Genomic DNA, 26,400 nt, shown 5'->3' with positions numbered 1-26,400 from the left:
AACAATTAAAGTTATTCTCCTTTGCTGCTACATAGGGGGATTCAAACATTTGATTATTAACAGAAATTGTATGTGCAAATCCTCCCTTTACTGACAAGGGTATGTCTTAATGGAGAATTTTATTTTCAAAGTAGCTTATATTTCTTACCTGTATGGTAAAATGTGAGGAAAAACAAAAGCACTCCCATAAACACATTACTCAAAAAGGTGACAACTCCGCAGGTAATTCCTTCTGGAACAGGGTAGACTGTCTCCACAAAGAGCTCAAAGAATATTGGTACGCTGCTGTTGAGAAATATACCCAACAATATGCAGGATGTGTACAGTGTAGCTACAACAGAAACAAAAACAGTTATTAATTTCATGCTGGCATTTTTTCCCCCTATTCAGAGCTGCCAAGAATACCAATACTTGAGTAACTGAAAAATGCATAGACTTATTTTTGTCCTCTGTGTATCATAAAGCATATCACATACCACTAGTTTTAGGCAGAATGCATGCATTGATTTGGGGTGGGGAAAAAAAAAAATCAGAAATACTGATTTTTTTTTTAAACACAACCTGTGAAGACACATTCAGTGATTTGGAATTCACTTGTAAGTAAAACAAACAACTAAATTATGAATGCAAAGCATCACCTACAGTTTGATTTACCTCTGAAATGAACAGAAACTATTGTCCTACGCACAATTAGGAAAGGGAGCAATTAATGCACCAAATTGGAAATGGACATGGATTAACCTTTTGACTTAGCTCTAAAGGTCAAAACTAATTTTGCTTCCATTTTACACATAAATACTAATGATCTACCAGATATCAAGACATTAGTATTCAGCACTGTCCAAGCTGCAACATGTTGAATCCCTTTTGGCTTCAAAAAGAAATGAAGGGCACCCGGCGCCTGGCAGGAACGGGACCTATTTGATAATGCAGATTATTCACTGCTGTACAACAAATTCTTTTTCTTGGACAAATCAACAGAAGAATAAAGACATTTCTTCAGTAGCCTCAGATATTTTGTTCTACAATTTCTGACACCACCAAATAATTTACAGTGCTTAATATCTTAATATAGATACTTAATATACCTATATTATCTATTAATAAGCCTATTACAACCACTTCTGAAAAAAAGAAAACTTCAGAAGTTTTAGTACCTATGCAGAAATGTAAATAAGTCTTCGCTGATTGCTGTCTTGGGAAGGGGGAGATTTCCTAACCTGCAGCCTCAACAACCTGAGGTTACTGATCAAGTAAAAAGTGTAAGGAAATGATTAGATGGCTTGGAAAAAAAAAGAAAATTCTGGAATAATTTCTGAGGTTTCCACCAAAATGACAAGAAAAAGTAAAGAAAAACTCTTCAGATACAAAAGTGTTACCAAGTCATAGGGAAATTATTTATAGCATCTTTTCACTGCAGTATGGTACAAAATCCTTAGACAATTTTTTTTCATATACATATATATGTTTATATAAAATAGAAACTGCATTTTCAGTTTAATTTACATTCTTGTGTCTTGGAAAGGGGAGAACTGAAACAGTTCTGCTTCATCTTCTGTTAAGCATTGCTCAAGCTTTCAACTGAGAAACTGTAAGGAAGTAGGAAACTTCCAGCTTAAAAAAAAAATAAATTAAAAAAAAAAATCACTGTTTCTTAAAATATGAAGAATCATGGAAAAGAGATAAAGGCACTAAGAAGCAGAAAGGGCTATCAGATCCTCCATTTGATGTGGCTTGCTTCCAAGGCACAAAGACGTATTTCTTTCTCTACAGAGGATTTGCCTGGCCAGGAAAAAGAGGACAGAAGCCCCAGCCAGAAAGATGATATAGACAGCATGACTTCAGGAGGGACAGCTGGCCCCTGCCTTTTTTTAATATACCAGAATGTTCTGAGTTGTTAAGAGAAAAAAAGGAAAGAAAAAAAGAACTAATAAACCATGGTAACTTTTCCAACTCTCAAATTCTCTTATTATAAACTGCAGAATAAAAGTCAAAGAAATTGATGTAAGGTATGTTCAAGAGTTGTCAGAGAGGAAGGAAAAAACCAAACCAGTATTAGGATGCTCTTCCCAATGGGCTCTTCTAGCTAACACTGAAGAACTGATTCCCTAGTTACAAGATCCATAGATTTTTGCTGCAAGTCCCCATCAGTATTTAAAATTTCATGAACCTCTCTTTCAACTCCTGTTTACCTCAAACACCACTGCACATTGCTCTGTCTCTAACTGCTGTCAGGTGTAGCCAGCAAATCCAAACATATTCAGCTACTTGAAACTTTTGTGTTGGCTTGAGAAACCAACACGTAGATGAAACAGAAGAATCTCTTAAGACAAATGAACATCTGTCCCTCATTACAATCAATTGAAGATATCTACAGATAACTACTTGTAACTTCTGGAGAACATTTTCAGAACTTTCCCTAAAGAAAAGAAGGTGGTAGCCAGCTGTAATTTTGTATCAGAAACTCAAACAGTGGAAATAGTTGTGAAGCTGCTGAAAGCCACAACAGCATCATTGAAAGTGGAGCTGCATACAGAGAGTGCCAGAGGCAATACCTCTGCAGAAAGACCGAAACCTCTTCCATAAAAAGCAACAGCTGGGAAAGAGGAATCATGTGTCTCTGAGTAGAGGCAATGCCTAGATGTATATTTTCCAGAAACTTAGATTCACTTGAGATGAAGGCAAAAATACACATCTAAGATTATCAGCCATTTAAAAGATCAAGACTTCAAATTTCAGTCAATACAGTAGATGCCAGAGTTTCCATAAAACAGAAGCCTTCAAAATAAATTCAATAGTTTAAAATATGCTAGTTGAATTACATCATTGCTCATCACTTACTAAAATGCATTAAGCAAACAAGTGCAATAACTCTATACTTTAGAAACTACACCCTTACATTTCCTTGTCACGACAGCTTGCCTCAGTCATGCAAATACACCCATCAGCACACACCTCACACTTCCATACTACCATGAGCAAAGCAGCTTTAGCACTACCTTTTGGTTCTCCCCAAAGTATTACCCGCCTCCTGTGTGCACGCCAAAAACTGCCAGCTGAATACCAGTGACATCACTTCAGCTGAGATTGATCACAGGTACTTATAAAACAGGGTCTATGTATATGTACACACATATTTGGAATTAATAAGCGGAAATGTCAAGGCAAAAGGACAGGCAGAATATAGCGTCCAGTAGATGCCGATTTAAGTTCTAAGATCTAATGGAAATGACAGCTTTTAGCTGGCAAACCACAAAAAGAAGCTCTGAAAGTCTCCCTTAATGGCTATATCTTGTAGTGATGGGAAAATATTTTTTATTTCATGTTCCTATAAATCATCCAGGGTGTTCCTGAGTGCTATACAAATAAGCTTATTCCATTAACTTGGCAATTAAGTCACAAATCCAATTGGTCAATTAGACAGAAAGTCAAAGATAAGATAGTTTCAAAATACAGTTTCAAAAAATAAGTTACAGGAAGAAGTCAGGTAGGAGTTCAAAAGTGTTTTTTGCCTCCTGTTTCATACACTGAACAGGACATCTCACATTCCAGCTCATGGGCAACAAGATACTCTAGCAGGAAGAATACCACCTATTAACGGAGACCATTTACTTTCCATTACAGCGACCTTGCATCGAACGAACACAAACAATTACCAAGATTTTATACTGTAGAACAGCTGCTAAAGTTACAGTGAATGTTTTTTCAATTAAGACAATCTTGATGACAGTCATTGGAAATTAATATAAGGATATGAAAGTGCTGACAATAAAAAAAAAAAAAAGAAAGATGATTTACCAAGAAGCTAATATTATGTCCTAAAGCCTAACAAGAACAAACAACTAGCTCGGCTAGGCATACATTGGGGAAGCATGTCATGCTATTAGTATGAAAAAAGATCACTTTTACTTAGGAAAAGGAATTAACTGCCTATGAAGCTATGCACAAAGTTGTGCACCCGAGACAGTGGCAGCTGTGGACATTAATAAATAATGGAACTGGGCTGGGCTTCTTTAAACTATTTTGATTATTGTTGTGTTTTAAAGACATTTGTGTGAATTAAGCAGCTATTTCTCAGCCTGGCCACTGCAAAAAGATGAGGAAAGGCAAAACACCCATCCGAAGCACAGCTGCTTCAGAGAATTGGCATGGAGCTGCTGCAGCAGGAGGCTCAAGCTAGGCTGTGTCACGTCATGTTCATGCTTGAGGTGTGAGGCAACCCATGCTATTCCCTCAGTGCTTGTTCTCCTCCTGGCCAGGAAGGAAGCGAGGAATGAAATATGCCTTGATAACAGCACTAGAGATGTTACCAGTTAGATGAAGCAAGGTACCGACTAGGGACTGATGGTGATACAGTGGCTTAGCACAAGAAGGAGAAAAAGCAGTAAGAAGGAAGGTTCCTTTCTGGCTTCCTATCCCCTGCAGGTCTTCAGCTACCAGATGGCAAATACATGCCCGTATCCCAGAAACAGACTTTCTTTTCTCCCAGCCACAAGCTGTGGCAAAAGCTTTATACCAATAAAAAAAAAAAAAATTAGGAAAAAAAAATAATTACGAATTCAAACAGCAATGTGATTTAAATGACAGTGTACACTTGGTGTCCCCAGATGAGCTTCCAACACAGCAGAAGGAGTCTCAAGTACCTCTGACATCCAAACAAGTTCCCAGAACTTCCCAGGAGGTTCTGCAACATGTTTAGCAATTTACTCTTAAATTATACCATCACTAAATGTATAACTACAGAGCCTGATCCAAACCCAAATGAAATTAATGAAAGGACCTCCACTGATGTAAATAGTTCTTACCAACCCATTGGCACGTACATCTTGGCTGACTTTTAACAGAGAATATGAAATACTACCATTTCTTAAGGAAAAAAAAAAAATATTTTGCAGATAAATTTACAAAGTAAATGCAGACACTGTAGAGCAGTATCAAGTGCAAGCAGGTGGTACAGTATCTTCTTCCAAAGTCCTCAGTATCTTCTTCCAAAGTCCTCTGCCAGAAACTCTTGAACTCTGTACATTTTGTAACAGTTCTCAGACAAACTGAGCCAAGATTCACACAAATTTCGTATGGATAAACAGGAAAGTAAATACAACTGAGTATGTTCTCTTGGGTGCAGCATACAATTTAAAGAAAAACCTACTGAGATCTAGGGCACTTTGTTATTGCCCATTATAACAGTATCCCAAATGCCAGAATGAAAGGATAATGCCTCATGTGGATGCATGCCTCGTTGGCTTTAGTACTTTAGTAGGCCTATGAATGATCTGAACAATTCAAAGTTCATTCCTACCAAACTCTCTAAAGTCTGTTAAAGCGGAATGAAACTTCCCTATAATTTAATTCTTGCTACTGGCCATGGTAAGAATAGTCATGGAAGAAATCCCCCTTAATTTTTCCATGAGAAATGTGACTCCCTCAAGGTAAGACAGTGATTTTTACTGTAATTCATTTATAGGAATAAAAAACACAATAGAGGAAGGATGTCCCTGTAGCGCACATTTATAACATCAGTATGTTTCATTGCCTGGATTTCCATTCCAGCACACGTTGATCAAATTCTTTTCTCATGATATAGTTATGAAAGTAACCAAAAATCTGATCAAATTGGATTTGTTCTATATAATTCCCAAGAGAAAAGCAAGTGGAACTTGCTTTGAAAGCAGAGCATTCACTTCGGAGAACTAAAAAGTCAAGAAATTACTGAGTGAGCCTCAAAAAAAAAAATAAAAGGGCAGCTGGAAATCATACAATATTTGAGGCTTGCTATCAATGGATATTTGAAGTGGCCAGATTTATAGATATTCATCCCTCAAAGGCTCCTCCCAAATTTCAAGCATTGTATGCTATTTAACGCTGGGGTTTTTAAATGCTTTTAAATAAAACACTTAAATAAGTTTTTCTTTAAGCACTCTTCTATCTGTGGATTTACAGAAGCCTTCAGGAAGCCAAAGGTCATTATTCCCATCTTATGAGTGCAAAAAGCACAACAGAAGTGGGGGTAATGATTTGCCCACAGCCATAAGCAGGTTAATGCTGAAGCTAGAAAAAGAAATGTTTTCAGGCCACTGTTTTATCCTCTGGTATCCCGCTGCCTTATACTTACCAAGTACATCTAGTTTATAGTAAAGAAATTAAACTCAAAGAATAAAACAATCAGTATTAAATCATTAACGTCTCTCTTTTTCAATACTATGCCTTGTAGATGAGGACAGGGAGACAGATATGTTTATAATGTTCAGTCTGTTGAACCTGAAAATAAAGTGTAGGTTGCTTAACCTAAATATAGTCATCAACTCATGGAGTTGCCACCCTATTCAGAGTATCTGCCATGCAGCACTAGAAAAGAATTTGTAAAGCAAAATTCTGCTGAATGTGCTCATAAATATTAGAATATTCTTGATATGCTATGCTGAAAACATTCAATCTGAGCTGCGAGCAACTAGCGTTGCATATCAATTTTTGGAAAATGCTAGTATTTGTATCCAGAGATACCACCAGCAATACAAAGTGGCAAGATACTGAAACTGGCAATACAATGCCTTACACAATTATTTTGGGTCAAAGTATCCCATTGTACATAAATTCACATAATGAAGTTCAGTACAAAGCAAACTAACAATAAACTTGGCACAGAGAAACAGATCAGCAGCTGCATTGGGAATTCAATGGAGAAAACTATTTTAATGCTCAATGTGTACATAAAATTGTCTTTGAAACTTGCCGAAAAATGCAAATAATATACATTAAAATTAAAATTTCTTAAAAGAAAATTCAAGCTTGCTTAAAATATAAACCGATTCCAGAATCAAGGGTTTTTAAGAGCTGTGATTAGCTGATGAGAGGTGTTTTAGACAGATGATATAGTAGCTATGATGACACTATATCATTACTGCCTTGCTTCCTTTTTTTTCCACACTGGCAGTTATAGTTCATACACATGACTCCGAATACACTTTTTATAAAATCTTTTGGAGATACATTAAGAAGTCAGCAGATGACAGAAAACTTGTCTTGCTCTGTGGCAGGAGAAAAAAACTGAGCATATTATGATAATGCAGAGCAACGCATGCATTACACAATACAAACAATGCTAAACAGCATCATTTAAAGAAAACACAAAGCAGTCATTGATTTTTAATATCTGCATTAAAGGTCCCCATTCTAAGTAATTACATTTTGTAGGAAATATCTTTAGATGATGTCGTGCCTATTTACAAGGAATTAGGAGAATATTACACAAACAAGTACAGGAAAAAACATTTTGCTGTGACCATTTTTTCCAAATACAATTCCTCCCCCAATATTTAAACCAGACATTACTACAACTGCTACAAAGAATACTGATTAGAAGAACGGGGTTGTTTGTTTGTATTTTAACGACAAGCCTTTAGAGATTTTCTTCCCTTTCCTTTAGGGTGAATAATTAGCCAAACTCCCTCATCTTTTTAGCATTTCAAAAGCCTGCTTGTGTGCAAACATTCCCACCTGAGCGCTTACTCTGGAGACCAGGTGAGAGAAGACAGGCAGAGGGTTTTCAGAAGGGGAATGAGCATGTATGTCACGCAATATCCACATGCTAAAGGAAAAGACTACATTTGGACCTGGGAAAACCACTGGCAAGGTCTACCTATGGATGCAAACTTTATTCATAGGTCAAGCAGCTGCCAGGTGAGATGACGCAGATGACGATGTTCTCTAACCAGCCTTCACCTCGAGGGTGAAGCCTGCCTTAACCCCTGGGCCAGCACAAAGACTCCCATGAGGTATCTTGCTTCCTCATCAAAATGATGGTCCTGTCCCATGGAAGAGCTCTCTTTTAACTGTACCAGCAGTCCCTCAGGTCACGTGGATATTTTTAGCAGTTTCCAGGTACTGCTGAAGATGGCAACGCTTGTGGTTTTGTAGGGAAAAGTCTGACTTGCTCAAGAGAACATCGGAGGCAGGGCAAGAGAGGAGAGGGAAGCCTCTCACAAAATGGGAGGTAGATGGTTGGAAGGGAAAACCTCCTTGCAAGATCAAGTGTACCCCCCCCGCAAGTTTCCACAACAGTCAGTTTTGAACCCTGCCCGCTCTGCCTCAGTATTTGAATAAGGCTGAAAGTGTGGACCGAGATCCATCCCTGGCTCTGTAGTCCCACCAAGCCACTTGTGGTCTTTGCCACAGGACAGGAAGAAGTTGAGGAGCCTACTACCTTCTGGCAACACCAAACCCTGTTGCCCTCAGTAACACAACAAACCCTGCTTTGCACCAGGTGTTCAGTGATGCCTGCAAAGTTGCTCTGGGATACAAAGCATTAGATGGACCTCTTCTAAAACAAAAAGGAGAAAGAAAAAAACAAAGGAGGGGAAAAAAGGAGAAAGAAAAGAAAAAGGAGAAGAAAAAGGAGAAGAAAAAGAAAAAAAAGAATAACAAAAAAAATGATGGCTGCTTTTGTTTTGCACATCTTCCAGCTCTACAAAAACACACAGAAGATAACTACCTGGAAGTCCACTGTCAACACTCGTCCATTGAGTATGCAGAGTAACTTCCACCTTAACCAGCTACCTCAAATCACTTCCCAAAGCTGCCAGCCAACAGCCTGCATTTGACCTCCTACATTTATACTCTCATATACTCTACATTGCAAACTTTTAATTAAAAGAAGAAAAAAAAAAAGTTCATCCAAGTCAATTCAAATGTACTGTTTCTCCCAATTACTGTGGAATGCAGAGGTCATCGTCATATTGCATCATTACATTGAGGAATAATCTAGCATGAAGTCCTATAAATTAGCTTAAATAGCTTGTGTGTTTTCATCCATAACAGCATATTTCATAAAGATATACCACTGCTTTTCTGTGTACAAGGATCTAAATTGAACAGGTGCATTACATCTAGTTTATATGAACTTTAATGAGAAAAGGCTGATATGACCCCCCCCAGCCTATCTGTGAACTTTAAACATTATGCCACAGAAGAAAAAAGAGATCTTATTTGGTGGCTGCACATTAGGCCCTGATGCTTTAGACTGCCTTTTTTTGAGGAATGCACCATATTGCTGGCACTTCTATCCAAAACAAGCTTGTGTTTTATAGAAAACGGTTCAACATTTACAGTGACATATATAAGAACAGCACGGACAGAAAACTCTAAAATATAATTTACAACTCAATCTAAGGAATCATCCATTTTAAAAGAAACGATAACTGCATGAAAAGAACAACCCAATCCCTAGATTTTTATCAAGGGATGCTAGCTTAGGATACTAACCCCAAATACCTTACATACTTTTATGTACTGACAGTGGATTACCTGTCCAATAAAAAACCACCCAAGCCCACAACACACCTACATGCTATAAACAAGTAAGAATTCTTCTAGAACCTACGTTGCATGCTGAGTTCGTTACAAAAAATAAAATCAGAGACAGAGCTCCATCGGTTTTGTTTTGGATCATTGCTGAGTACATACGTAATGACTTTCACCTCTTGAAACCTCTCTACTTCATTCATATGCATAGACTTGAAGGAACATTTACGTGTTTGGCTTGTTGCATCAATTCAGAGGATAGAGTTACTGTAAAAATCCACATTACTGCAGGCTTGTAGTGATGAAGCAGACAAGCAGAAGAAACAAGCTTTTATTGCATTTATTTTAGATTTGATGGAAAAGAAAAGTGTGGTCATTTGGTATGACAAAAGCCACCATGAAATTTGATTTGTTTATCGAATAAATTGTTTTATTTAAGCAGAATTTTTTTAAGTTGAAATTTCAAGGTAAGTCACAGATTTGACCTATCCATCCAGATGGTGTTTTTCCTGAATTGATCATGTATTTCAATTTGCTGTACCCACTTTAGCTTATAGTTGTGACATATGCAATGCACCAAGGACACTTACTGAAACTCAAAGTTAATTAAGTTAATTTGAGTAAAACAGTATTTTATATACTACTCTCCACACCAAGCTCTCAATTAAAAATGGGAAAAAACACAATTTTCATTTCTCCTGTAAAGCATAAACTTGCCTATAACAAAGATGGCACTTTATTAAAAATGGATTTACAGAATTCTTGAATAAATATTTTTAAAAATCTCGATGGCTTAGTTTTACTGTAACTCATTACTCTGTTGAAGGTCTTGGAATCACAGGTGGATCAGTCCTTTGGTGCCGACAGTAAGGTGAAGGACAGATTTTTAAGAACTAAGCAGTGCTAATTTTCAACTAAGGGTATAGCTCGCTGGCAGCTTGAGTAGACCTCTGAGCTTTTCCCCCACTCCTGAAAACAGCTTTTTTCCCATCTTTTTGAGGAGCAGGCTGAACTAATTTTGTGCTGGAAGAGTTCCCTGAACCTGCATGCAGGTGCAAAGGAGAGGACAGCACAGTGCAGGGATAGATTTAGATGGCTGAAAATACTATGGGTCACTTTGGTTTGAACTGCACCACGTGTTTCCAATAATTAATATAAGTTTCAAAACCCTAAATTCCCACACGTCATCATTTCTTATATGCAAAGCTACTCCCATTCAACTGATTTTTCTAGGTTTATTTCTCACCTCTGTTATTCCAAAACAAAACAGAAAAACACTCAGTCCCAAAAATCAATTTTAAATTTATATTCTGGGTTCTTATTATTGGTTTTGTTAGTTTTTAATCTTTTTATGAAGTTATTCAAAGCTGTTAAAGATATTTCAGATTCAATAGGTTTTCTAAAGCCTTTTTTTTTGTCTTGGCAAAACTACTGTATTACTAAAGATACCAAACCAGGTTATAATACAGTTATTTAAGACTGCAAATATTTACCTGCAATACCAATTATAAGTAATAGGAATTAAAATCATTGTCGATACCTGTGGTTAAAGGCAGATGAGTGACACTAGTTAGACAGGTGAGAGTGAACCAGGTTGATGCTAACGTTGCTCCAGATAAAAGCAGCAGCAGTATGAACTTCAGCATGCCCCTGATAAAATCTGCAAATCTAAAATAAAAGCACAGATCAGAGCACTACAAATGCTGATTTTCATATTATTTAAATGTGATACTTGACAATTAATTCAGTATATTGGAGGCTATAAAAACAATTCAAAAATCATTTCTCATTTTCAGAAATAGAAAAAAGGCATTTTTATAGAATGGTGATATTTCTAGCTGTCAAGCTGAAGAGCCATGGATTTTTTAGCTGTCACAAAATAACAACCAAACCAGAACAATTCTCAAGGCATCAATTGAAAACACTTGGTATAGAGGAAGGGTGGGTTTTTTTCTTCTGCATTTGTTGGACACAACATCACACCACTACTTATATTGCTGTTTTGTCAGCGTTTGCCAGTCTCCCTTGGCAGACACACCACTCAATTAGCATATGAGGAGGTTGCTGCATTTCATTCAAGACATAGTTAAGTGTCAAGATTCATTCCTGTAGGAAATGACAAAACTCAAAATACCAGAATCCCTAGATCAAAGATGACAAGGAACAGCTTCTGAACCCTTGGATGCATTGGTGATGAAGCTCTTGATGGCTTAGGCAAAGCAGGAACTCTTTACATAGGTAGTCCCCCTGCCAGTGGCTGTTTTGGGTTGAAATGTTCCAGAAACCAAGAGCTTGGTGCCACTCCTCTCCTACACAGACCCCACTGACAGTCTGGGGGAGGACAGCCCCTCAAGTCCTTGGGCAGTCTGGCTGTTACACAGGGGGAAATATGATCTTTATACCACCTGAAGATATAATGGCTTTTTTCATCTTTTTTCCTTTTTCTTTCAAGTAGACAGAATGCATTTGAGCAGCACTCACATGACATAATTATCAGTACAACTGCTCTTTTCAAAAGGGATTTCAACACAGCTACTAAAAAAGATAGCTTAGAAAAGGCAATGTCATTTATCCACTAGTAATTTTCTATAATCTCCTGCTTAGGAGATGTGATTTTGGGCCAGACAGGTTAGGTATGTATGTCTAAAGAGTGTCTTCTGCCCTTATAGCCTCCTACCTTGATTACGCTTAACAGTAGCCCAATCCACCTAGGTTTGTCCCTGATGAAATCTGTCTGTCTGTCAGCTAACTGCCTTCTCAGCCCTGACAAACATCACTTTACATCTTTACAAGCAGATACCTTATAGCTTACTTGATAAAACAGATAATGCTACCAACTTTTTGAGAACTAGGAACCTCAGCTCCACATGTACCATAAGAGATGTATGAGTAATGCAATCAAAAAAACCCCCACACTTTTCTTTTCTTTTCATTCTCCCTATGCTTTAATTCCACATTGAATTTAGCAGCGAGTAATGCAATAAGCAGTAGTGGAAGATCAATGCTGCATATAATCTTAAAAGTTTATGACTGCAGTGTTCAAGTGGCTTACGCATTAATCTCCAATAGTCAGAGGTTAGCTGCTACTGTTGTTTTTTTCTGACAATTCAAATCCAGCAATCAGGATCACCTCTTCTCAGTGGTTTGCCAGTTTCTTTAATTATTCTTGGGGATCACTGGGGTCAAAATCAGCAATTTTAGAAGCTTCTCAGAAGCATCTCAAAGTGCAAACTTTCAGCTCCTTCCACAGAGACTCACTGCTTTGCCTGGCAGCAGACAACGTCACTATTCCGTCTCTGTACAGGCAAGAGCAGTTACGTATATCCTGCCTAATGAAACACAGCGTGAGAAATACCAGCCTTCAGGGAGGGACATTCACACACAACAGGTCTGGAAGGGATCTCTAGGGGATCCTCTATCTCTATCCTACCACCAGGGATATGTGGGGATGGGAGGATGATATGCAGCTAAACCATTCAAGATAGTTAAGTGGAGCAAATATCTACCTTTTCTGAGCAGCTGGAGCTCTTTTTGACACAAAGATCCTGGTTTGGGTATCAATGGTAGCAGTGCACTCCAAGGAACTCTCAGATATCAAAGGACTCCAGAAGGGTCAAAGAGAAACTTAAGGTTTATGCAGCTACTGAATTCAGCCAGTAACAGAAATAATGGGAAAAAATGACATAGCGAACTAGCCTGAACTTGGTAATCGAGGGACTTCTGCTTCTTGCCTGGTTACAGGAGAATAAAGATGACTATAAATCTACTCAAGTCTTCAGAATACTTGTTTCAATCAAAAAATGAGAGAAATTATTTTTATCCTCTGGCCCCAGTATCTGCTTTCAAAACCTTCTGTTCTGTTTAAATCCTTCTTCATCATCTAGCGTGTAAAGGGATGTCTGCAGCTGCTAAAAAAGTAGGCACCCCGGGAGAGAAGGTGTATACTTTCCCAGAAACAGACTTCTGAGCCTACTGCTGGTAAGTCTCCTGCAACCCAGCAAAACCAGCCCTAGGCTGGATCCTACAGTTAATCACAAACCTGCATTGCTGACAATACTGTCTGTTGCTAAGGAAATTATCACCATGTCATAAAGTTTCGGCATTTTGACTACACTGCAGGTTAAAAGGAAGACGAAAAATTGAGCCATGGAGGACAAAACCTCAGAAATATCTATGATCATTAACAAAAAAGATGTGGCCAAAAAAAAAATAAATCTGAGAAAAGGAAATAGATTTATGTTTCCATGCAGTGATATGAATGTCGCTTTTTGATGCTCCTTTTCTTCAAACCAGTATCATTTGAAAGCTGCCAGCAAAGGGTACAGCACCTGCCAGCTGCCTAAGCCCAGGCTTTTCAATTATAAAAATGCACCACACAAATTAGCTAAACATATCTAAGTTCATGGCTATTGGGACAGCACTGGGTGGAGAGCAGAAGGATTTATGTATCGTGCTGAGGAAAACTTGCACCATTTTGAAAATGAGATAGATAAACAAATTTCCAAACTGGGCATTACTTTAAATATAGATGATTTAACACCTACTGTGATGTGCAGGACCAAATGCTCCAGGGCAAGGCTCAGGTTGTTCCAGTTCTAAATGGTAGAATATGCATTGACAAAAATGGAAGGAGTGAATTCCTAAACTGCACCAATTTTGCTTTGATAAATTAGCAGAAGAAAAATATTAGGGAAAAAAAATCCTAAAAACCAACAGCTTCTTGAGACGTGGTTAAGGGAGAGAGCTGCTTGCTTAGCAAATCACAGTTCTGACACTGAAATACATCAACTTGTCAGCCCTGACAAGAATCATTACTTAATTTTCCTAATTACAACTTTCAGCAGATTACAGTCAGACTCGTCATTGATTCAACCCTACACAGATAAATGCTGAATAGGCCTAGGACGGAGAGTCATCCATCAGGAGTGACAAATCACCTCCTCCCTTCCTTTCTGTATGCAAACCCTCCCATTTGAACTGTGTATCGCCAAAGTTAGAAAGACATATTTGGAGACAGACTGTTGGTATTTTTTTAATTTACCCAAAAGCAAAGCTCCGAATGCTACAAAATACTGGTATTCAACAAGGTTTGAAATCAATTTTGAAGCAGTTAAAGAGACTGTCAGCATTTCTTGAAACTTAACCCAGGCAATATATTAAATAAATTAATCTACCATAAAGACTGAGATTTGCGTGTTGGCATTGAGTCAGCAGATTCTCTCCTAACAAAGTTAAGTGAGCTGCTAAGGGTGCCCCTCTACTATTGAAATGTTGCAAATATACCAGAGATTAATTCATGATGGAAAAAATTAAATTGGCATGCTACCTGCTTCAGCATGTAACCTGCTACGGCATCTGTGTCATTTATCGCAGCTGGTTTTAAACATCTACTTCTCTTAGAAAGAAAACCTCATATCTGAGCTTAGCTAATCAAAAGCAACTCTTTTTTAGAGGCAATCAGGGTGTGAACTTTGTTTCAAGTCCTTTGGCCTGCATCTGGAGTGGATGGGTGAGTGGAAAGCGCTTGTTTCTTTTCCCTAGGTCAGGAGTTTTTTCCTCTCCCTCTGTTGCAGTTGCTAGGCAGCCTGCAAAATGTCAGGATGAGAAACCTCACATTTCTTTATGCATTGTGTACTCTGATGATGCACAGCAAGTGAAAAAAAGAGAGCTTCAATTTCTGTCCTAAAAAGATGCCTCTCTGGGTCCACAATCCCACAATGACTGCAACGATGACAGACCCCTGCACTTCTGCTAAATTCATTGCAGAACTGGACTCTAAATTTAGAGTGGACATAGAGAAGCCAGAACAATGTTTAGATATCCAGATGCAAGGTGAACATGTGATTGGTTTTAATCAGTTTTATAAACTCACTGCTCAAGTACCTCCTGAAAGATGTTTTCTCCATTCCCCCCACTCCCTTTTTTAAAGGGGATCTCAATGAAGAAAAAGCAGCAGCCTTTTGGAAGGGCAATCCGTTTCTTGCTTTTCCACTCCCCATGTCATCAGCATTCATGATGGCCAGAGCGCGCTGTGTTTGGATATATAAAAACCATAGCCAAAACAGGCCCAGACTAATTTCTCTGTGGAGGAATGTAATGTTATTGTGGGTAGGCTGCCTGCGCTACGTTCCCAATATCCCTTCGGGAGTCAATATGCCCAAAAGTGTTGATGGAAGGAGACAGACACTAATTTCTTCAATGCTTTCCAAATGTGCTACAACGGGTTCTCCCTCATACCAGGCAGCTGAATTCACAAGAACTGTGTTTAAAAGGAGCACACAGGAAACACTTGTCAGGAGTAACAGTACGACTTGCCAAATTGAGGCATACGCACGTGGAGTTCTCAAGCCCCAGCAAACACTAACATGGAATATACAAATTATTGCTCTACAAGAAACACATTGTAACCCCAGAATGCATTTTCCATTTCAAGTTTCTAGACGATGAGAGAAAACAAGTTAAGTTATTAAGAGGATAAGCTAAATGACAATCACAGTTGAAGAAATGGAGAAGGACATGTAATTATTCCTACCTTGCCATTGCTATGCCAACAACACAACCTCCAACTATAGACCAAAATCCAATCCAGCCTGCATCTACCTGACAGGAAAAAAATCAAAACAAAACACAGAGAAATGTGTTAAAGCTGAGAAAATAAGATGTTAAGATGTTACTTTCAAAACAAATGGTGTGCAGGAGCTGCAAACTGCTAGCAACAGACCTTGACAACAATCTGAAGTGCAAGACTTTTCCTTAGATATTCAGAAGGAAATAAATTCAATAAAAGAAAGTATGGCTAAGTAGCCTATGCCCTAAATGTGACCTCTTTTTATAGAATCTGAGTAATGTCCTCTGGATTTTTATAATACTCTATCAAAAGCTTAGAAATCCTCTTCTCCCCACTTCATCTTTTCCACCTGGTAAACATAATTTTCTTTTACTAAAGGTACAGCAGCCAACAATACTTGCATTTGTTTACCTGCCTCTTCCTTATTGTCAAAAGGTTCATATGGTTCTGAAAACACCTACTGCTGGTGGAGAGTCAGCAGGTAGAATCATGACAGTTTGGAATGCCAAAGCTACAGTTTATTTTGTTTAAAATTTCAGGAGAAAAGTGGTCCATATGTATTAATATCATCTTAAACATAAAAACCTGATAAAATTGTATGCTAGTGCAAAATGGAACATGCCACTTACAAAATAGCTGCTGATTATCAGCCAGGAGATACTTACTTGGCTTACATGAACTGGCGTTAATATCAAATCCAGAACACCAGACCAGCCAGAGAAAACACCCAGTGGTATAGCATAGGCTAAAGCAACCATCAAGAATCGGAAATTGCTGTGAAGACAAAACATATGCAATTAGCTGCAGCTTGTATTAGAAATTGCACCAAGATTAGCTGCTGGATTAAATGACACCCTAGAATCTATATTCTGCCCACCAAGAAAAATAGCAGAGGTCTGAAGAACGAGCGAGCCAGGAAAAAACAGAAAGGTGTCCAGCCATGCCACTGAAATTCCAGTGGCTGAGATGTTACTGCCTTAGCACTGTGATAATAAAAAAAGCCAGTCTCTCCATGTAACTCATAGATTTTTGTAACTTGCTGGGCTCATGTGTTTCTCATTTCCACAAGCAATTCTTCCATGCATTTGCATGGGCAACCTACTTAGCCTAAGTGTATGTTAGGAACAATAAGCACTGATTTAAATGACAAAAAGCATATTTCAAGAATAAAATCAGATATTCATACTTTTTGAACTGTACTTTTTCTTTTTTTTTAAACTGTTTTACTTCTCTTTATTTTGGTGAAAGGGAGGGAGAGCTCTGGGAATGAGATGGGTACAGTTGCAAGAGTGGAAAATTTTGACGGTTTGAACTGTCAAAAAACAGAGACAAGTATAATATTCTGCTCTAAATAGACAACGTGTTTGCTTTTTCTTCCCAATTAAAAATTATTCAACCTTTAGTATTCAGTGAAGATGAAGCAGTCAAAGCTGTGTCATCATCTTCATTGTACACAGCTAAACAGGAGTTGGCAGACAAATACCACCTCCAATTTCCCCCACCCACCCTCCGTAACCAAAAGCAAATGCAAAATCTTTGGGAAGAGACATCCAACTTTTCCCCAAAAATGTTTCAATTTGGGAATAAAAACAGAAAACATGCTTTGGACTCTGCAACAGTGATATTTTAAAGTGAAGAGATTTTTATGGTGATTCCAAGGTTATCCCATGAATATCTGTGTAACCACAAAATGTGTCTCCCCCCATTCCCAAACAATTTACAAAAAATTGATATTGATCAGTACCAGTTCCTTGGCATGCAGTGACAATTTGATAGCACAGAGTTACAAAAGCCAAGAGGGGGAGAAACCTTCAAATACTCTCCAAAACATTCAGAGGTTTGCAGCTTACGCTGTTTTACTCCCCTAGAAGATCCATGCACAGCACACCAGCCAGCATTTTTTTGCACTGTTCTTTTTCACACATCCTCTCCTTGAATAACACATTTCTATCACATGAACATATCCTCCTCTTTCAATATCATTCATGTCAGATTTATTTTTTAATGCAAAGAAAAACAAATCCCAAACTTTCAGCTTTTCCACACACTGCTTATATTTCTCTGAATGCTAAACTGTTTGCTGTCTTCCTGACAACTTTTTTTGTCTCTTAAGAATACCATACTCTTATCCTAGTCTATCTTCTATCATCTTGCATGTCTTAAGGCAGGTTTTCTGATGCTATTTCATGCAACCCATGTAAAAGCTAATTCTACATCTGTAGAATAAAATAAAAGGGAAAGCGCCCATTTTGCTTGGATGTTATATAGCCATGTCGTAGATTGCAAAGAGAGAACAAGTCTGAATGTACTTTTCCAAAATAACGCTTGCTCAATATTCAAAATCTTTGGCCATCTGAACCTCAACTTCATTAGAGCTACTTTTGGAGGGGGCAAGTACTTTGTATCTTACTTGACTGAGATCTCCTGTGGCGTATTTGTCTCCTGTAACTCAGGCAATGAGACAGACTGGCACGTGGGATAGCTGCTCTGTGCCATGTCCAACTCCTAATACCAATACTAGCGAACCAACTCTGCATCATGACATCCTGCAGCGACAAAGGCTGCCACCCTCCTTTGTCTCCAGAATAAGGAAGGTAACCAGGAAAAAGGGTGCACAGCAGTGACAAAGCAGCACCGATCACCAGGTGTCATTCTGTCCCCTTGTCCAGCAATAGCTAGCACTGGCTCCATTAGAGTGCTGAAGCTATTTGAAACATGTACCTTAAGTAGCAGCTCCACTTTTCATGGCTCCAGTCACTTGTATTTGTTTTTGCAATTTTGCAATTGCTCCACTGAAAATAGAAAAATGTGCTGTCTGTCACACCATCAGTTGGTGAACCCACACTGTTTTCCATCGTATCAGCCCTTATGACAGAATATCAGCATTAGCCTCTCTGTTAAACCATTCTGCCGGAATACGAATTCACTTTTTCTGCTGTTTTTTAAGAAATCTACTTAACGCCACTAGAATCTGTAAGACAGGCTGGTTCAGAGGGGAGCCCCGTCAAAGTCAGTCACCATTTTCAGAGTAACTTTGATAGTGCTTATTAACATCAGGCACACTCTGAGCAGCTTCCATCACCGGATGGTGATGTCATATGAAAGTTTCATTAAAGAAATAATGATGCACAAAAACCCTGTTATGAAATTTCAAAATTGCTTACATAGTCCCTTGAAAATATAAAAGGCATGTCACTGGCTAAAAGCATCTAATTATTTCAAAGCAAAAATCACAATGTTTTCTGAAAGTGGATTTTAAGACTTATCAACAATTTACTTGTATTATTATTTTTTCCATGGAAATTTGTGTCATATTGTGAAATGGGAGGGGGGAAAAAAAAAGTCATATTTGCTTCACCCAAGAAACTGAGAAAGGGCACTGTACTTTTTCTAATGGAAATTCAAACTACACTTGTCACAGTGTGTGATAGACTGTTAAAAGATTTGGGCTTAGCTCCCAAACCATGACTAATCTGTCGTCTCCCACTGCAGGCTGAGAGAGCTGGTATCAGGAGATAACCAGAGATCAGCTAATCATTATAATCTGTCAGAAGCAGGAATCCTCCAAATCAGGAGGAAGACCCAAGTTCCTAAGCAAGTCCCAAAAAAATGGCCTATGAGGGATGGTTGACCCTAAGATGATATGTATAATACAGCTCTGCAAGAAGCAGCTTATGAAGATGACTGCTCAAGGACCTGAAGGCATGAAGGAGTGTGGGAGTTGCAAGGATGTGATAGATCCCTTTGGCGTCCAAGGAAAAAGGTCAATGACTTCAATGGTAAAGTTATGCTATGCAACTTTATTTTGAAGTAATAAAACTGCAGCCCAGGGGAGAGAAGAGGGAAATGATGAACATCTCAATTCTCATGAGTGTTATTTGGTGCATAGTTGGGTCAGCCCACCAGCTCACACACAACCTAAACGCCTTACACACAGTTCTTAAACCAGAGAGTAAGTCTGCAATAAGGGGAAATCATGATTTCCTGGTACCCATCAGCTGATTACCTTCAGCCTACATTACTAAGTCAAAAGAAAGGCTCTCTGTGCCAAGAATTATTAAGCCTAGATTAGGCAGGCAAGAGAGCTTAGAAGCCCAACGAGCCAGATGATGGATTTCTCTTGAAGCATGGCAGATACCATTTTCTTTTATAAACCCCCCTTGCTTGATGGATTGTTGCTGAAAGGCTCCCCAAGATAAGTGGGTTTAATGATGAACTGTTGATTGTTTCATGTACAAAGGAATGAAGAAGTGCCTTTGATAAGGGGTAGCATGGAAGAATGCATAAAGACCAGAGGGAAGTGAGATATAATGATCTACCTGACCGCATTTTAAAAAACCTCTTGGTTCTTGGAGACACTATAAACTATGCTCATTATTTAAGTGTCCAGTTTGTTTTCTTAAGTTTCATTGATTGTGAATAGTAAGCCAGCTTTGCTGTTTACCTCCTGACCTTACCAGTATCTCAGGTCCACTGTTTACAACACTTTGAACAAGGAATCTAATGGTTATAAAGCTCCCAAATGGAGTACTGTCAACAGAAATTTTATATTTCACCTGCGGAGTCAGTTGCTGTTTGGATTTCTGTTCAACAGCAACATTTTTACAACACAGCCCTCAGGCAGGGTCTCACTGCACACCAGCTTGGGCGAGTAACAGCATTATTGTGTGTACTAAGTGTCCTTATGGGAATTGCTATTTTTTCATATCCTGAGTAGGTCACTTTGCAGACTAACCAGCCAGCTGTACTCACACCTTCTCCCAACTGCCAGCTTGCTCCAGGATGAACGCACAGGATTAAGCATCTTGTCAACTATTTACTCCCCCAAACTGAAACAAAAGCCTCCAAAAGCAAAAGAAAAAAAAACAATGACGACAAGGGATGAGCTGCTTTTGCTGGCTCTAAATACACTTAGAGAGTACAGCCCACAATAGGTCTGTAGTAACTAAATGCCTAGAGCTCCACAATTACCATGTTTCAAGCACCCCTTGGTATGCGGATTCAGCTCCTATCACTACGTCACCCAAGAAACAATTACAGCAAGAGTCTGAAGTCCCCCAGTGAAGTCAGCCATACTCCACACCATGGGAGAGGTTCTTCTTTGCCCCAGGAAGTTCATCTGTGCAGTATCACCTACAGGGCACAGGCCTTCACAATTATTCAGCGTTAATACAACAGTTGCTTTAGCTGTTCCTCTGAGATCAGATTCCCATTACACAAGACATTGTACAAACACTGCAGGGGACAGGACCATGTCTTACCAAAAGAGCCCAAGTGGGAGAAGTTGCAAAGCTGGAGATGTCACTTTCTTTATAAAATTTTTTTTAAAAACCCAAATTTAAGGGAAGCTAACTCATCTTTGAACCTGTCCAGAAATACATCTGGAGACACTTCTCCTATTCCCACTTCATGTTTTACCATACAATTAATGAGATTTAATAGATTATATAATGGTTTCAGACGGTTCATTCATTGCTCCCATGGCTGAATGAAAGCAGCTGAATACTCCTTTGAATGACAAGCAAACCCCAAATTCATTCCAACTTAATAAGCACAGAAGAAACCAGCTTATTAGTTAGTTATGCCCAGTGTTGTTAATTGTTATCTCACACCTAGCAGTACGCACACTGTTAACAATCTTGTATAACCTGATGTAACAGAAGCATTGCATAAGAAAAGCCGTGCTAACAGCATGACTAAAGCAGTGTTGGTGCTGAAGGACTCTGGCATGAAGGCTTGAGATATACCCAGTGATTTAAAATTTAATGTCTGCTTTTTGGCAGTTAGCATCCTTTTATGTCTCAGCATTAATATTTAATTTTATTTTGTTTAAAAGCACTATAAACCAACTTGTTTGCTCAATAAGAAGATTAAAGCACACTTTTTTTTATTTATTTAGGTGCTGATCTGCTTTGAAGTGGAAACCCAATGACGACCTACCTTAAGAGTCTGCAAAAACTTCTCCTGTAGCTGAGCCGTTGGCTTGCCGCAGCCACGCTGGGAGGGAATGGCGGGCGTGAGGGGAAGTAGGCCAATGCTGCAGAAAATATCAGGGAAACCATTCCAAATTCTAAACAAGAGGGCAAAGAAAAACAAAACCGAGAACAGGTGTTAGCATCAAAGACTTATTTTGGTACAGCATTGTTATCAGCCAGCCTTTGATACATAAATCCCACCACAAGTGCTCTACTGCTCCTGACAAGAGAACTCTATAACTTGAAGGAGAACTTCCTTTTTCCTCCCCAAGCAAGATTTCAAATTGAGATGGAGAATCAATGAGATGGAGAAGTACCAGCAGTCGATTCCAGTGACAGGAGCTGCAGAGAACCAGACTCGCACATGGGGAACTCAGTGAAGCAAAAGGAAAGATTTTGCTTTTTCTCTTTAGAGAAAACTGCATTATGAAGATTTGGCCACATTTCCTCATGATGGAAGTAACACAGTGCAGGTAACAGCGTGCTAGAGACTTTAAACAGATGGGACTGGGGAAGCTCCAGGGCATGGAATGACAATTACTCGGTGCACAGGATGACGAAGGCAAACGAAGGTCAAGCAAGGCAGCATCTTGGACACAAACAGTATTACATGATAACAGAAAGACAAAAGCATAGGAGCAGCCATGGCTCAGGAATAGAAAAAGCACAGGTAATAGGGAGAAAAATGAAAGAATAGAGCTGTTTGCAGATGCTCCTCTTGTTCAGCAGCAGGTATTCTAGATCTTTGAAAAACTGCATAGCAGAAATTTGGACCTGAACTTGCAAAGTGATGAGCACTTCACAGAAAATACTCTGCAAGCCCCGTGATCAGACATTCTGAGGAAAAACAACTCTACCCACAGTCAGTCTAATTAATTTGTTTTACAGGTCTTTTACAATGTATATCATGTTCTCCACAGTTCTCAATCCCAGTATTTCTCCTATCCCCTTTGAAAACAAGATTCTTTGCTGCTGGAGAGAAAAATGTATAGCTGAAGTGTGTTATCTTAAAAGAACCTGTGATCTTGTAACAAAGAAGTGTTCACCGACACCACAAATAAATTCCAGCAGAGCTGGATACTCAATCGCATTCATTTTCTTTTTTCTTCTTTTTTAATAAATCGATATGAACATGGCACTTTGCCAGCTCTTCTGCTAAACCAGAAGTAAATAAATTCAGGAAACTGAAAAGTAAATAACACTCAGAGTCTAAATGGATCAGCTGGAGATGGGGAAGGGAAATGAATGCTTCTATTTGGTATATGGAAAAAAAAGTCTACACCAAATTTCTTTTGAAGGCATACCAGGAACGTGACAATGCCATTCTTCACAATCAAATACTAAAGGATTCATTTTGAATTATGTGGTGTCTCTTTTCCTGCTGTGGTCTAATTACATGTTTTGAGGGTCAAGGGCACTTTCACTAGACCTTCTCACTCTATCTCCTCTGTTCTCCAGAAAATAGATTAATTTCCATCTTTGTGTATGTTGGTTTTGAGACCATGAGCAGCAAACAAAGAACTGGCTGTAACTGATCATCCCAGATCTAAGAAAGGGATGAGATGTTTTGTCACTATAGGATGATACTAGACAGGGAAGCAAGGCTTGCCAGAAGCTGTTTATCCCCTTCTCCTCCATCTAGGTCTACATATAGGTTTATAGGTATACATATGTACATGCATATGCACACTTTAATCACATATTAAAGGAAGATTTCAGACTGCAGACAGGTAGAGCTAACAAGAATGTGACCACCCAAACCCATAAACTTTGTCCAAGGTGCTTATTATTTAACTTTACTATACTGCAATGCCATAAGCGGAAAGGCTAGGTCTTTTTTCTAAAGAATGTAAAACACGTTGATAATTTTTTTAAGTCACAGTAATATTTTATAACAGGTGCCCATCTGGGGCCTCTTCTGTGGGTTGCCTCAAGATTCCTGCCAGTCAAATTGCTGCAGTAGGAGCAGTATAGTAACACTTAATTTTTTTTTTTTTTTAATTACTAAATGCAGCATGCAGTCCTTGTAGTACCTTCTTGCAACTCTTTAATGTTTCCCAGTGTTATACTTTCCAGGCTAACAAATTTGCCTCGCAAGCACTGCCCTCATGCACAAAAGAAAAGAGCAGAATTCACTTTGCAAACTAAAGCAGCTCCCTCTACTGCAGAATAAAAATCTTTAGTGCCATCTTAGCTTTGTGTATGACACTTCCATCTCTATCAGAAGTCCAGGTACTGCCAAACACATCCGATTTCTTACATGCTCCATTCATTCCTCATTAGGAAACCCAGACCTTTATCTCCATCATCATCATTTACTCTACCAGACTAGATAAAGAAAAATAATTCCCAGGACAAGTTTTAGATTGTTAGTAGGGAGTAAAAGTAAGCAAAAGAGAGAAGGTAAGAAATAGGTCAATATTGAGACTGAGGGAGCTGCAGTCACTAAAGAGGAGCTCTTCCACAGGAGCTACTGGCTTCTCAACAGTACAATGGATGCAGCATTCAGAATTGGGCAAGTCAGCACAAATTAGCGTGCAGAAACACATCCATGTGTATCTCTTGTTGAGAAGTGAATCTGGAACGCTTCACAAAAGCTGGGTACCACACCACAGTGTCCTGTGACTGTCAAAGTGGAGAGATGCCTACATCTTAGCCTAGGAAGTAGGCACCCTGCTGCCTGTGTAAGCCCCAAACTGAAAAAGAAAAGAGGTTTAGAGACACAAGCCTCCTTGATACAAGGTCTTTTTCCTTCAGATAGGCTACTCGTAGCACAAACACCTACCCAAACCCAGAAAACCCTCCTCCCCGTCTTGTCCTGAAATGTAAAGGCGGAACGAGGGCACTTTACACACACATGCTTTTTTTTTTAAAAACAAATAATTGTTTGACATTGATATTTAGGAAAGCACATTGCTAGAAGCTCTGGCTGCAGTCCAGAATAATTCAAGCTTCCTTATGCGATTCAGGTAATACAATTCAATCCTGATTTGCTACATCTGTACTATTTCAGTTGTGAACCAGAATGTGCAGCGACAGAAATGACACAGAAAGAGGCTGTGGTAATTCAGCTGAGCTCTTAGTCCACGTTTGAGATAAAGGAAGAGCAATTTATTAAAACACAGAAGAGACTGGAGTTAACAGAGCAATTTCAGAATGGATTTATAAGCAATTGCTTCGTAATCATGTTTGAGGTTAAGTCCTTGGAAAATTAGCACACTCTTGGCATGCTACTGATCCCAAGTTAACAATTCACATCATTACCATCTTTTAAAACTCATCACCTAACTTTTGGAGGCTGCTTATCTAGCGCTACCTCACACAAAAGCAACAAGCTCCATCACAAACACAACTCCGTTAGGAATGCAGAATGCTTATCCTGTGAAACTGGCTTTCCCATAGTATCTGAAAGAAGAAGTTCCACTAAGCCTGACCACGCTCGCTAAAGAAGCGGGGAAGCGGGACATTTAGGTCCAGCTCCTTGTTCTGCTACATTCTGTAACACTTCTACTAGTAATCTGTGAAGTCAATTTGAGCTTTGTTTTCTGCCCAGCTGATGAAGGGGACAAATAGTACCCTCCCACACCTACCAGGTATTTTTTGGTCTGCAGGTGAACAGAGCCATACATACATATATACGAGGCAGTCGCCCACCACGAGGCAGCCTTCCTTCCACCTCTGGAGCCCCACCAGGCATAGCAGAGCACAAGGGAGGCAGACGGTGGGGACCTTGCTCCTTCAGCTCTCCGGGGAAACAGGGATGAGGGGAGACAGGACAAATCCCACAAGAGATTCAAAGCAACCTCCTCTTTGACAGTTCCTACCAATTTTAAAACCAGTTGGACGTTTTGCCACCGTCACTACAATTCACTGCAGGCCAGTAACATTCACAAACCAGCTCTTTTTCATTGCCTCAACAGCTAGAGGGGTTGCAACTCCCGAACAGACGCACCCCGTACGACACAATCACAAGCACAGCTGCACAGAGAAACCACCTCTGTTCAAAGCACTTTCAAACACTAAGAACTACAGGTGCCCCACAAAACGCATTTCCTAGGAAGCTGAAGAGCTGCTGCAGGATCATCTTATGCTGGGACCAACGATCCCAAACAGGTCTACAGGGTGTTCCCAAACCCTTGCCGGCTCAGAAAGGCAGAAAGAGCTGTGCTGAGACATGGGGCAGGCAAGGCACACCTCTGAACCTTGGTGGCAAGCAAGATCCATCTCAGTTTCTGAAGAAATTGCTTAGGAAAACCTCCCAGAAGAGAAAGTGAATCTAATGGGCTGCTGAAAGCAACATTTCTAGTGCTACCAGACTCAAAACAGTGGTTTTAGGCACAAAACTGTACTTTAGGCGGATGAATTCTCTCTCCATGGAAAAATCTGAAGAGGGAGAGCTAAAGCACTTCTCTAATCACTAGACTTTTCCTCCCGTTATCTACTGCTCCTCAGGACAAAAGCTGACTTGCCTTCATTTTTCCTTCTTTCACATTGGCCATTTTCATGTGCCATGAGATTTTTGAAGTCTAACATCATGTTTACCTCTGAAAAAGGCCTAAA

General features: G+C 39.2%; 1 protein-coding gene across 1 annotated transcript in view; it reads right to left on the bottom strand.

Annotated features, from left to right (window-relative positions):
• Positions 1-26,400, bottom strand: part of DIRC2 (disrupted in renal carcinoma 2) — a gene marked incomplete at its 5' end in the record, with an annotated part of 65,188 nt that overhangs the window by 4,712 nt on the left and 34,076 nt on the right. Inside the window, 5 exons of the mRNA XM_010569913.1 lie at positions 149-331; positions 10,838-10,965; positions 15,830-15,897; positions 16,531-16,639; positions 21,806-21,935. Of these exons, the coding sequence (XP_010568215.1) occupies positions 149-331; positions 10,838-10,965; positions 15,830-15,897; positions 16,531-16,639; positions 21,806-21,935 (618 nt within the window). The remainder of the gene's footprint in view (positions 1-148; positions 332-10,837; positions 10,966-15,829; positions 15,898-16,530; positions 16,640-21,805; positions 21,936-26,400) is intronic.

The sequence above is a fragment of the Haliaeetus leucocephalus genome, unplaced genomic scaffold, assembly GCF_000737465.1.
Source record: "Haliaeetus leucocephalus isolate CR32 unplaced genomic scaffold, Haliaeetus_leucocephalus-4.0 Scaffold1, whole genome shotgun sequence".
Classification (NCBI taxonomy): domain Eukaryota; kingdom Metazoa; phylum Chordata; class Aves; order Accipitriformes; family Accipitridae; genus Haliaeetus; species Haliaeetus leucocephalus.
This window is presented reverse-complemented; position numbering and strand designations above follow the sequence as displayed.